Source organism: Dendrobates tinctorius, unplaced genomic scaffold, assembly GCF_039654945.1.
Source record: "Dendrobates tinctorius isolate UK_male_01 unplaced genomic scaffold, ASM3965494v1 ptg000023l, whole genome shotgun sequence".
In the NCBI taxonomy this organism is placed as follows: domain Eukaryota; kingdom Metazoa; phylum Chordata; class Amphibia; order Anura; family Dendrobatidae; genus Dendrobates; species Dendrobates tinctorius.
Window position 1 is genome coordinate 357909 of NW_027361691.1, and position 14718 is coordinate 372626.

A 14718-nucleotide genomic window follows, 5' to 3' on the forward strand; every position below is an offset into this window, starting at 1 on the left:
GATGCTGTGTTAGACCACAAGCTATGAAGTCTACTGCAGCTGCACAAAACAAATCAAGTCCCCGCTTCTCACAGACGATCTTACTCTCTAGAACATGCGGTGAATATGATTTGGCTGTGATTTTTTTTCCACTTCTGGGCTAAAAATACACCACTTACCACTGAGTGAACCCCAGAAAGCCACATTTACGGCCATGGGGGATCTCTATATAGTTGGGAAAATGTTCATTTATCAGAAAGTCTTGTTTTTTTTATGCTTGTGCTTCCAACGAAATGTAGGAACCCTGCACGACGGATGTGAGATTTGCTGGAGGACCCTGGAAACAACTATAGATTGGAGCTCAGTGTCACCTCTGCTGATCATACAGAAACCTGGAAGTGGCCAATATTTAGACAGCACTCCCACAGGAGACATGAGGTACTACAGCTTCTCATTAATAACTGTACCAGGTCCCTCAGAACGACCATTGGCCCCCATTCCACAGTGCATCATATATCAGGTTCCAGATCCTAGGACTGCCATCTCATAACTAGATTTAACTCCGGGATCCTTCAATGGTGAAGACTGTAGGCAGGAAAGTGAAAAATATTTGGTTTGTATGGTACAAGATTTGCCTATGAATTTATTTTGCTATAGAAAGTCCTAAGGCTTTGTGCACACGATGCGATTTTTAAGCGTTTTTGCTGCGATTTTCGGCGCGAAAACGCTTAAAAATCGTGTACAGAACGCCCCCCATGCATTCCTATGACATTCCGCACATGCTGTGCTAATGCTGCGCTTTTTTCTGCGGCGGAATCGCATCGCGGAAAAAATCGCAGCATGCTCATTCTTTTGTGCGGAATCGCAAAGAATTGCCGCTATTCCGCACCCATAGGAATGCATGAGAATCGCTTACTTCCCGCATGTGGCTATGCCCACCATGCGGGAAGTGAAGCGTCTCATGTGCGGTTGGTACCCACGGTGTGGAGGAGAGGAGACTGTCCTCCAGGCCCTGGGTACCATACCCCTGTAAAAAAAGAATAAAAAATAAAAAATCGGGGTATATTTACCTTCCGGCGTCCAGCGCTGCATTCCCGGCCTCAGCGTTCCCAGTAATGCCTTGCGGCAAGGTCCTGTGATGACGTAGTCTCGCGAGATCGCTATAGCAACGTGAGACTACCTCATCACAGGTCTCACAAGGCATTACTGGGAACACTGAGGCCCGGGATGGCAGCGCGGGACGCCGGAAGGTAAATATACCCCGATTTTTTATTATTTTATCATTTTTAACATCCTATCTTTTACTATTGATGCCGCATAGGCGGCCTCAATAGTAAAAACCTGGTCACACTCGTCAAACACTATGTTTGACGAGTGTGACCAACCTGTCAATCACTTTCCAAGCGATGCTTCAAATCGCTTGGAAAGTGCTTGAATAGCGCACGCGAAAATCGCGGTGAAATCGCGATCATAATCGCGGTAAAATTGCGGTGAAATCGCGCGGAAAAAAACGCGCGATTTCTGGGAAGGAGTCTGGTTTTTAGTGAGCGTTTTAAAACGCTACGTGTGCACATAGCCTAAAAAGGAATTTGTCAACAGAAAATGATCTACTGTATATATCAGATTTTTATGTTAAACGTATTTTTTAATTGTTATTTCAATTTTACATATTTCTATATTAAACATATGTTAAAAAATGTACAATTTTTATGCTGTTCCCTAAGCATTATATTAGACTCACATTTCCAATTCTGTACATAAAATGTTTCATAAGCATCATTATTATCACAGACAGGATTACAATGACTGGTAACACCTCTATATACAGCATATAACAGGATCCACCATTCACAATAGATGATGTCACAGCTCACCTCCTCCCCCTCCTGTACAATGACTGATAACACCTCTATATACAGTAGATAACACAGGATCCATCAATCACAATAGGTGATGTCACAGCTCACCTCCTCCTCCTCCTGTACAATGACTGATAACACCTCTATATACAGTAGATAACACAGGATCCACCATTCACAATAGGTGATGTCACAGCTCACCTCCTCCCCCTCCTGTACAATGACTGATAGCACCTCTATATACAGTAGATAACACAGGATCCATCAATCACAATAGGTGATGTCACAGCTCACCTCCTCCTCCTGTACAATGACTGATAACACCTCTATATACAGTAGATAACACAGGATCCACCATTCACAATAGGTGATGTCACAGCTCACCTCCTCCTCCTGTACAATGACTGATAACACCTCTATATACAGCAGATAACAGGATCCACTATTCACAATAGGTGATGTCACAGCTCACCTCCTCCTCCTGTACAATGACCTTTGCCATGTTTATAGCATGTTCAGATAGCGCTTCACTACAAATAAATAGGGTCTGAGTCTCTCTATTTTTGCTAATGACTATATGATGAACAGGATGTAGGAGGAGGGCTCTGGTCTGGGGGCTTCGGACTACCAAAGTGGCCGGTGGACCAGGGAACCTTTCTGACCGCCTCTAGTCTATACCAGGCAGATCACTTTGCTCATCCATCAGTTAGCTCATTCTGACAGTCCAATGGTCGAGTTTCTCAATTTTTTGTATTTTTTTCTGAGCTCCTCCCAGCTGTTTTATGACCACAGACCACATCAAAGTTGAATGTGCAGTAAAACAAAGAGCCGGTAAAAGCGAAAGGGTGCAAATTTTTAATGAAACCCAATTGCAAAAATGAATTTTTAGTCCCAAATACATGCATTACAAAAAAAAAAAAAAATTGTCCTCAGAGGTGAACTACCCTTTAACGTTACTTTTTTTCTTGATGGTAGAAATATTATAGGAAAGTGATGAAAAAACAGCAGAAAAAAAGTAAAAGTAAAAGTAACTGCCTAAGAAAATAACAAAAAACCCCCCATAAAATTGCAACTTTTTTTGTAGTTCGCTCACCGGTAGCAGCAACTCCTGTCTGAGAAAAACGGTGAATAGCTCCCTCGTATTTACAAGTATAATTACAATAAAAAAAAAAAAAAGAAAAAAAGAAGGTAAAAGCCGTGTCTTGGGCTACGGGAACCTCAGGAGGCCTTGATATAATTGCCAGACGTTCCTTTGGTTCGCTTCCACTCGTCAGACCCCCTTTCTCCGCTAAATGCCACGCTGCCACTTAAGTGCCTAATGTACGGCGAGGTTCACAAAGTTACAGCAATTTAGAAGCTTGAAAAAAATACATTAAAAAAAAAGATCCGAGGGAATCCACCTACTTAGCAAATTTAGGTGTATAATAAAGCCATTATACGAGAAAGAAGGTTTTTTACTTTTTTTTTCTTTTTTCTTTCGCAGGTGGATATTACCGGATCATTAAATTCCAAATTCTGAATTCTTACACATCTATAATTTTATTCCACACCCTCCCACGTGTCAGAAAGTAAAGGGTTACTTACTAATATACAAAGTACACACAATAAAATTGCGATAACTGACAACCCCCCCTGTGGGGACTGTATTGGTTGTCACTTCCAGGAACGTATAGAACAAGTAAAAGGCTAAAAAGACCTTTTCTCCTCTCTGCGAAAAATAAACACATAGAGCAAAAAAAAAAAAAAAAAAATAATGAAATATTCTTTTCACTTTTTTTTTGTTGTTGCCGGTACTGTTTTTTTTTATGTACTTGGACCTGAACTTGTGTACACAGCTTCAGCATGGCATTACAATGCAAAACATCTGGCTGCTTTGGCTTTCATTTGCCAAAAACAGCTTTTGCTATGAGAATTAGAAATTGGACAAGACCCTTTTGAACAGCACAGGACACCTACTAAATAACACAGAACTGAAATTGCAACATGACTACTCCACTAATGATATTTTTTCAGTCGATTAAAAGAATCTGACAGTAAGTATCTAGGGTAAATCAGCCATAAAAAAAGTATAGTAAGTAAAAAATATAAGAATTTTCCAAAATATCTAGTATATATATACAGTATATATACAATATATATATATATATATATATATATATATATATATATACACATATATATGTTAATGCATTATTTATAAGCTGCTGCTATTAACTTAACAGCAAGTTCATTTTACAGAACGCGGTGATCTCATTCTCTCAATTTTAGACTCTGATTAATGTCGCTCAGATCAGAAATGCAAAAAAAATATAAAAAATAATAAAAAAAAGAAAAAACTCCCTTTACGGTATTACTCCGCTGGATACCTCCCGCGTTTCGCTCTCTTTAATCATCTCATCATTAAAAAATATGTCACAGTGTAACATGATTTTGAAGACGAGGTAAAAATGATAGGAAAGAAAGAATGCATTACAGAGATCGGGGAAAGAAATGAAGGTGGGAGATAGGAAGGCTTGACGGAAGTTTGCAATTATAATGTTTCTTTGTGCCGAAACAGTGATAGGATAACACAACAGATTACTAAATTTCCAATTTCGGATTAACTCACCCAAAGAAGGTCCAAATGTAACACAACTTTCAGATAACCCTCCCCAATACATGCCCGATAGAGGTCACACAAGAGGTACTGTTATATGATAACTAGGGCTCACTGCAACCCCGTGAGAAAGTGAAGCAGCCCCGTCCCACCATGGAGATGTCCTCAACCATGATATTGAAGACTCGCAATACCTGGAATCCCCACCAATCGACAGATACCTGGTATCATGACCACTGCAACCCTGTGTGAAAGTGCATCAGCTCCAGCCCACCATGGAGATGTCCACAATCATGATATTGAAGACTCGCGACACCTGGAATCCCCACTGATCAATGGATACCTGGTACCATGACCTACCACTGCAACCCTGTGGGAAAGTGAAGCAGCGCCGGCCCACCATGGAGATGTCCTCAACCATGATATTGAAGATTCGTGACACTGGAATCCCCACCGATCAACGGTTACCTGGTACCATGACCATCATGTTCTAGCTCTATATACTATGGTGATCACCAAGTGATCGGTTAGGTGTTGAGGTGCCAGTTGACGGACACGATAACCTGGTGCCAGACCCTACTTGCTCTATTAAATCTATTAAATTTTAAGAGGAAGTCATTAATATATTAGTTCCAGGTGACCCCTTTTGTTAGATGATATGGTAAAAGATTCTTCCGAAAAATTTTGCCAGCAAATTTTCAAAAATGTTTGGGCCATAGGGACCACCTATCAGCATTTTAAGATGGGGGTCTAGCTGTAGTGGGCATACTGTAACAGTAAACCAGGCCACAGAGCTACGATAAATTTTTGTTGTATCAACCGATATGAACCATAGTGGTCTTTCAACAGTTCCCAAAGGAAGATGTTGGGAAAAGAGGTAGACTGGAATTCAACATATCCCATCCTTTGTTTCAGTGGGGGATAAGCTTCGCCGCTACTCTTTTCCCATAAAGAACTGGAAGATATACAGATGATGATGGTGGAATGGGTGATAGTCAACACATTGTTTGGCCACGCTACTTGTTGCAAACAAGCAATTGAGGGTAGTGAATTATCTGGGTAAGTGGGCACATGGGGGATTCTGAGTTATTGGGGCATTGAGTATTCGCAGGAGTAGGTGTGTGAGTTTTTATGGTTTCATGAGTGGATGACCAAAAAGATTGGGTGTTGTAATTCAGCATGTTGTAGAAGAGTCGCTTGACCCCTTGAGTGGCTCCTGCCGGTGCCACTGGATAAGGTGGCTTTCATCTACTGCCTATGGATACCTTTATATGTATACTTGGCCCCAGGTTACTGCATAAATTATGTTTTTGCTGACCCAGTTTTTAATAACAAGTCTAATTTATTGAATTATCTGCTACAATAACCTCACCCCCTGCTGCAACTTTTCAACTGAGCCAGGGTCTGTTCTTCACAAGTACCCAGGTTGGAAAAGAACTGGATAAGATCAAAGTTTCGAAGGCTGCAGGTCCTGACGGCATCAGTGCAAGGCTAATCAAAACCTGTGGGCACCAGCTGAGTGAGATCATAACATATCTGTTCAATATGAGCCTGAAAATAGGTATAGTAAAAAGAAACCTTATCCGAAAGACCTTAATGACTATAGACATGTAGCATTGACATCACAACTGATGAAGGTACTAGAGAGATTGGTTCTCACACGTCTCCGTCCTCTAGTGAGCTCTATATGGACCCTCTCCAGTTTGCCTACAGGCCGGGCATTGGTGTGGATGATGCCATTATCCACCTTCTAGATAGGACTCTCTCTCACCTGGAGAAACCTGGGAACACTGTGAGAATAATGTTCTTCGATTTCTCTAGTGCTTTTAATACCATACAGCCAGGTCTACTGAGAGACAAGCTGGGCCTTGTTGGCGTGGACCTCCAACTCTCCAACTGGATCCTTAACTACCTCACAAACCGACCTCAGTTTGTAAACGTTCGGGACAGAGTGTCAGACACGGTGATCTGCAATATAGGGGCACCTCAAGGTACAGTTCTAGCCCCTTTTCTCTTCACACTGTACACTGCGGATTTTAAGTGCAACTCATCTAGCTGCTACTTGCAGAAGTATTCTGATGACTCTGCAATAGTAGGCCTCATCACAGGAGTACAGAGATACTAACCAAGCTTTTGTGGAGTGGTGTCAGAGGAACCACCTTAGGATTATTTCCGGGAAGACCAAGGAATTGGTGGTGGACTTTCGCAAGGGAAAAAATCCACCAGTAGTGGTGAACATTCAGGGAAATGACATTGAGATAGTCGACACCTATAAGTACCTTGGTGTGATCCTCAATAATAAGCTTGACTGGGCCCATCACTTGGATGCAGTGTACAGGAAGGGCCACAGTAGGCTTTATCTGCTCAGAAGGCTGAGAGCCTTCGGAGTTAGGGGGGCACTCCTTGCATCCTTCTTCAACTCTGTTGTGGCATCAGTCATCTTCTTTGGTGTGGCGTGCTGGGGTAGTGGCATATCAACCAGGGACAGGAATAGGCTGGACAAACTGATTAGAAGGGCCAGCTCTGTCCTGGGATGCCCCCTTTATCCAGTTCAGGAAGTAGGCGACAGGAGGATACTGGCCAAGGTGAGCTACATGGTGCAGAATGATTCCCATCCCATGCATGAGACCGTGACAAAGATGTGCAGTACTGTCAGTGACCGGCTACTTCATCCTAAATGTGAGAGGGAGCGCTATCGAAAGTCCTTCCTTCCTGCTGCAGTTAGGCTGTATAACCAGCACTGTCCAAAACGGAGAACGACCCAAACAGTGAACTGATAGATCCAAAGTTGTGATAGTCCGGTTATATCTTTTTTTTTTTTTTTTTCGTATATGTACCTACCACCTACTGTCAATGTAATGCCTTTATGCATCTGTATCTGTACTTGTTCCTGCCTTGCTGCTGTAATGCTCTGAATTTCCCCATGGTGGGACGATTAAAGGATTATCTTATCTTATCTTATCTTAATGCATTAGATCCAATCCCTCCACCTAGAACCCAAATTCATACTCCGTCAATTTGCTTAGTGGGATGATTCTAACCACTAAGACAGGAAAAAAATGACCCAAAACAATGATAAAAAACTTTTTTAATTGGAAATACTCCCAAAGCTTCAGTCCAGCAAGGAGAATGTTCACATCTCCTTGTTGGCCACATTCATTGTCCACCAGATCCAATTGAGGGGTTGGGTATATACTGTACATGTTCTTCCGACTATTATAATTTTTGTTTTCTGAGATTGAAATACCAAATTATGAAATTTTCTGCTAATTAGGAGACGGTATAGGGATGCCAACAGTTATTACTGATGAAATCCTTAAAAGACACTTATGCCGTTCCCGGGAACCTCCCCTGAGGGGACTCAGTCATTTGGAGAACTGTCAATTTCACGACTTTCCACCGAAAACAAAATTTTATGGGGTCTGTAGGGTCCTAAATGCCGGGTCACCGTTGATCCCCATTAGGCTAGGCTTACGTTTGTGCTTTCACATGCTCAGCAGCTATGTCCCCGACAGTGGGCATGATTAGGAGAGATGTCTAGGCATCCACCCACCATAGAGACCCGTTGCATATAAGCGTTGCAGTTGGCCTCTGTATGGGAAAATGCAGTCTTCTGTGTTTTACTATACAAATGGTATGCAGGAGGAGGCAGAAAAAAGCACTTTTGGCCTCTGTGTGGTGTATGGAGGCCTACGGGAACAATACAGTATATATTGGGAAAAGCTCAACGTAAGAACATACTCATTGGACTAACATTGGCCAAAACCCGCCGATATTAACTGGCTTGGCCAAAAGTCTAATATACATGGGAGCCACCTGACTCTTGACAGATGGTAAGGATCCGGCATATACGATTTCGGACTGTTGATCTTCTTGTTCTTGGTGAGATAAGCCACCCCGGTAGAACGAGAGTTCCTGTGTATCAAGGAATCTGGAGAGAGAGCTACCGACCCAACGATTGGCCAAACTATTGTTTGCCTGACAGCATTTGTGCTTGGAGCCCCTTAGACCATATGGTAAGGGCACAGAAAATGCCCAGAAGGAAATCAGCCTCCCCCATGCAATGGAAAATGGCCCTCTGAAGACTGGTTTCTGTGTTTTCATTCAAGGTTAGCGAAATAATGTCAGATGGACAATCAATATTCATTTAGAACTGTAGTCCGGGCAGCCGGTGAAAGTCTTCGAAGGTCCAGAATGAACCTATTTATTTTTATTTTTTTTAAGTCATCAAGCATGAGGGAAATCCTTTCAATTGAGACGTAGTTGTGGCTGCGTCTTTGTGTCTGCTGCTCAACAAAAATAAACCTTGGACCGTTGCTAACATTTATTCCAAATGTGAGGCCCATTACACTGTCAGAGAATTCTGTTTTAATCCTTATTATCTCCTGAAGGATGGTGAAATTATACACCGTGGAAGCGGAAAAAAACACAAACTGCTTGTATTATTAGAACGATTTTAAAAAATAGAGGTCAATTAAACCAAATAAGAAAATTTGGGCCAAAAATACCTTAACACATTTTGCAGCAAACATATGGAATTACTTAGAAAGAAGAAAAAAAAAGATTGAGTGGCTATGATAAAGTTTCAAGAGGTAAATAACAAGTAGATTTTTTTTTTTTAGTAGAACCTGAGGATGGAGAAAATAATAATTTGGAGGGAAATTTACAATTTTTTTTTTAGAAAGCTGATAAAAAATAAATTATATCTCTCCTTCTATCTATCTATCTATCTATCTATCTATCTATCTATCTATCTATCTATCTATCTATCTATATATCTATCCTTTGTAGAATCTACAGTAATCAGTTAATAATACAAAAGAAATAAAAGTTGAGAAGAAACAATTTTTAAGAAAATAAAACACATAAAACTTTAAATTTACAAAAATTAATCGGGGCAAAACAAAATGTAGATTTATTTCTTTTCAACAAGAAGAACCCAGAATTGAAAAAAAACAACAAAAAAACAAAATAGTTAAAATGTCTATTAAGAGATTCTTTAATAATTAATCTCCTAAAATAATAACAATAATAATAATAAATAAATTGCAAGACCTCTTCCTAAAAATATCTTAGGAGGAAAAAACAGCCAAAAAAAATTCAGACAAAAGACTTACAAACTGTCAAAAAATTCTGAAGTACGGTAAATTAACAAGTAGATATTCTCAAGAACTTTGGATTGGAAAAAAAAAAATCTTTGGGGAATTTCCAGTAAATCTCCTAACTCATTAACAATGAAAAAAAAATAAAAAATGGAAAAATAGAAAAAAAAAAAGAATCTGATTGGAATTGTAATTTTTAAAAACTTCTCAATAATAATGTATGCACCCTTATCCTTTAGAGAATTAACTCATTAGCAGAAGTGTTCCGCCGACGCGCTGCGCGAGAAGTTTCTCTCCCGACTTTCACACTCGGCGTAATAAATAATTATTCACAATGTCTCTTTACCAGTATTATGCCGCTCGTTATAAGGTCACGCGTAATAGACAGCAGGTTCATTACATCTCATGCATCTTGCATTCAAATTCTACATTATTCCATTTTCTTGTGTTTCACTTGAGTCTCGTAAAGGAGTAAAAACGAAAAATCCTCTTTGATTATTTTAAGAAAAAAAACCAAAACATTTTTATGCACCGTGTTCTTCTATCTTGGCCTGATGATAGAAGGTCATTACAGGGAATATATGTTCATTGCTAACATTCAATCTAATTATTATAATTTAAAGGGGATTATTATTATTATTATATATTTATTCCATGGCGCGCTACATGTGATCTGGGCAAATATAGACAAGAACAATATACAAGGCGAGAAGCTAAGTGGTTCTCTTGTGTTCCTTGGCATAGGGGCTTTCTTTGGCCATTCAATGACAATATTGTGTGGTCTTCAATCATATGTCAGCATTAGATTGTTTATTATTTCATATATGCCATTTTTACAATTATGAGATGGCAAAAATTCTCTGAAAAGACACATAAAATCCCTCAAAAATGGCAAAAAAAAAAAAGAAAATTGGTACATAGGGCCATCGGCCACTTTCGATCAAGACCGCCCAGATCACAGCCATGATTTACTAACTACACCCCTGAGCTACTTTACCGCACCCCCTCGTAATATGACCGTAGACTTTGGCGAGACCGTAAATGAGGACACCTAAGGGGAAAAAACATGTTCTACAGACATCCTTTTAGTATGAACTATATAAAATCCACCTATAACCATATTTTTTACATTTTTCTTAATGAAAAATTAGCAGATGACAGATACTAAGCAACAACAACACGCAAATATCAAATTTAAAAGAGTTTTCCACAACTTTTTTAAGACTTTACAGAGGCAATGCATCATTATAAAATATTTAACATCACTCCAAATTCCCCTATCTCCAGTTGCTTCTACAGGAACCGTAAGAGAAGATATCCTGTACATTCAGTCGCTTGACCACTGATGGACAGATAGTCATCTCTTCTGTCCTATTAATCATCTATTTGCTGAGGCCACTTATTGGCTTAAGGGTTAGGTGACGGACCAATGAGACGTCATCCCACCGAAATCCATCAGTCACATGATCCTCCCACAATTCAGAGGCTAGATCATTGGATGTTTGGTCTGACATCACTTCTTGTCCTACTTAAGACCACAAGAGTAGCAGCACTGGATTGGCAAGGTTTCCTTAATTTTCTAGCAACTACTCCTCTCTGGTAAGATTCAAAAAGTAATGGAAAACTCCTTTTGAGGCTAGGATGGGACGAAAGCATGTACCATGTATTGAGATGAGTCATGAAAGATGGATATTAATCTTTGGGATTCATGATGACGTCCACCTTGACTGGTGGCATCATGTTCTCCATAGAAAATGTTTATTTTACAGAGGTTCTACTAAAATATGATGGGTGACTTAACGCGAGTTGCCCACTAGTTACTTAATTCTTCTATCACGCTTGTTTCTGGATATCATGGCACATGTCTCCATCTTGCCTTGGCCTTACATTCATGATAAGACAATGGGAGTTGGTATTCCCAATATCAGTCCACCTGGGTGCAGCACACCTCTCTTTGGCACAGGTGGATCTGTCACAACAAGACCAAGGATTGATCTACCTGTGCTCCTGTGAGTATATCCTGAAAACTGGAACTGTTGACTGTCCCCGAGGACTGTGGTTGGGAAACACTGTTCTAGAGCGGGATTCATCAACTCCACATCTTGAAGGTCTGTAAGACAATAGGTGTAACAAGTTGGGATTTTAGACTTAGTTTCATGAAGACATTCACCATACTTTATAGACCAGACGACCGTACATTCTTGGGTTCATGGAAACATAATAACAAGTGGACAAGTCTCATCCTCCCATTCACATGGAACCCTCCAATTTGGTGAAAGATGAAGTTCAAATCCTAGGGTTTAAGAGCTGCCAACAGTTATGAATATATGATCATTCTTCCAGAGGTTACATTGGATTTAAAACATGACAGCATATTTCGAAAAACAGCATCACATCTGTCCAAATTAATTTGCTTCAAAGGTGCTTGTCAGCAATACCATTCACAACCCATGGACCGATGTAGAGGGGTTTTTTTGGAATGAAGCCACCATTTTTTTCTAATCTTTTTCAACCCCTTCAAGGTGGCAGCTATATTCCCCTATATTAGACACCACAAGTTCCACTTATCTGAGATGTAGATGAAAAAAAAAAGATAAGGTTATCTAATCAGATCTGTGTGAATTTGGAAGCAATTCATGCACCATTGTCCTATTTACCTTTCGTGGATCCCACCAAATCTAAAACTGTGGTGGTCAACACAACTGCCTAAATTGCAGCTTTTGACTTCTCCAAGGTCGTGAAAAACATTCAGCCGGGACTTATTCTTTGTCACATGAAAGATGGCCCATCAAGCCCTTGAGGGCATCACTTGGTTAGAACTTAGGGTGCACAATGGATTGTGCTAAGGATCCAAATTGTCACCCATCCATAAGAAAAAAGATAATTTGATGAATGGTGGGTCATTCGCCACTCAAACTTACCCCAATACTGAGAATACTGGTCACATTTTAATAGAGCAATGGTACTTAATACATATCATGGCTCCACTTCATGTCTAAGACACTGTTGGAGATAGCTGAGTCTCCAACAGTTCCATACGTAATGAATGGAGCCACATCTGGAATTCAATTGAGTCCCACCAGTAAGAATACATTTCATAAAATTGCACCAAATTTAAGGGTGTCCTGGGCAGCAGCCTAATTTGCTTGATAAGTTGATTGGAAACCTTGCGTTTCAGATGACTAGTCCTAGGCAGATCCTCCGCGACTTCTCCATGCCCCGATCCCATTGACTGACCGCTCTCTCCGTATACATATCAATAGGGACCTTCCTCAAAATAGTCATCTGAGCTATATAGTTCTACCAACTATGTTTTTCTGAAGACTCACAGATCGACAGAGTAAAATACTCACGACTGCAATGAAGATTGTGGAGCGTGCAGCATGAATCAGATGACATGTTCCGCGTAAATGAAAAACTGCATTTTTCTACTTACAGTATTTCTTCAGCACAATTATAGGAAATGAAGAATAATAAAACAAGGAAAAAAAAATAAAAATAAAAAATTGTCGAATCGTCCTGCAAAACGGATATTATTGCACAACATAATGGTAATTACAAACAATGTCACAATAGCAGAAAAATCGAAATTATTTTTCCACCTAATGAAAGGTATGAATAGGATCCGGAACAAACCCGAATCTTCCATTATTTTGCACACAATGATGGATAAGACGCCTTTGTTAGTGATTCCATGGAATATGAGCCACAGACGTTGATAACTGCAGTAACAATGTGATAAAGATATGAATAATAGTAATTTTCTGTGTTCAGGACCAACATGATATTATAAAAAAGGAGGTGAAGACTTTGAGAGATCGTATCCTCACCTGGAAAGTCAAAGAAACGAAGAAAACATCAAAAATCAGTCCAATGATTATAATGCAAGAAACAGTTATTGTAATATGCAACAAAGGGTAGGGGAAAAAAATACCAGAAAGAAAGGGACACACCACAAGGGACAAAGGGAGATTGCAAAAAATAGATTCAAAGTGGCAAAGTTATTAAGCTCATGTGTAAATAAAGTGCAACTGTGCTTGATTACAGTAAATGACATGTATATACTGCTGTAAATAAATAATAAGATGCAATCAACAAAAAATGATTGTGTGCAGATTTGAAAACAGAAATTAAAGTGCATTTGCCCACCCCGACGCACGTTTCGGCATCTGCCTTCCAGCCTGACGAAGGTAGACGCAGAAATGCGCATCGGGGTGGGCACATCCAAGGTAATTTACCAGAGGCTCCATACTTATTTTTTACAGCGGTATATTTTATGCCCCACTATGTAATTTCACTTATAAGTAGATGTGTGTACCCTGCCTCTCTCCATACCTTGGCACATGCTGCTTTGTATCTATGTTTTACAATCTCCCTTTGTCCCTTGTGGTGTATCCCTTTCTTTCTGGTATTTTTTCCTCCACCCTACCCTTTATTGCATATTACAATAAATATTTCTTACATTATAATCATGACACTGATATTTTCAGTGTTTTCTTAGTTTTTTTGTCATTTTACGTTTTGTCCTATGTATTGTTCATTGGTACACATGCGGTGGTGATGGTACACTGTACTAATAATATTCTTTTATGGCCACATATTTTATGTGTACCCTGCCTCTGAGTCTTTTAATAGTTTAACCTGGAAAGTCAAAAATATTACTAAATTACTGACATTAGGAGGAGAAGATGGACGGGATATGCATACAGTTAGAAACTAATATGTGCATGTGCACTTTATGTATTGCATGTTGACCATAGGCAGCGCTGGCTTCTTGGAATCTTTGTCAGTATTAAAGTAGTTATATTCTTGTACATAGGGGCAGTATTATAGTAGTTATATTCTTGTACATAGGAGCAGTATTATAGTAGTTATATTCTTGTACATAGGAGCAGTATTATAGTAATTATATTCTTGTACATAGAGGCAGTATGATAGTAATTATATTCTTGTACATAGAGGCAGTATTATAGTAGTTATATTCTTGTACATAGGGGCAGTATTATAGTAGTTATATTCTTGAACATAGGGAGCAGTATTATAGTAGTTATATTCTTGTACATAGGGGCAGTATTATAGTAGTTATATTCTTGTACATAGGGGCAGTATTATAGTAGTTATATTCTTGTACATAGGGGCAGTATTATAGTATTTATATTCTTGTACATTGTGGGCAGTATAG

General features: G+C 39.5%; 1 protein-coding gene across 6 annotated transcripts in view; it reads right to left on the bottom strand.

The window, feature by feature from the left end:
- The window catches only part of LOC141084475 (teneurin-4-like), a 1565389-nt gene that overhangs the window by 345670 nt on the left and 1205001 nt on the right, over positions 1 to 14718 (bottom strand). For all 6 annotated transcript variants that reach the window (XM_073569175.1, XM_073569176.1, XM_073569174.1 and 3 more), the window contains one exon: positions 11536 to 11646. In XM_073569175.1, coding sequence (XP_073425276.1) covers positions 11536 to 11646 — 111 coding nt within the window. The remainder of the gene's footprint in view (positions 1 to 11535; positions 11647 to 14718) is intronic.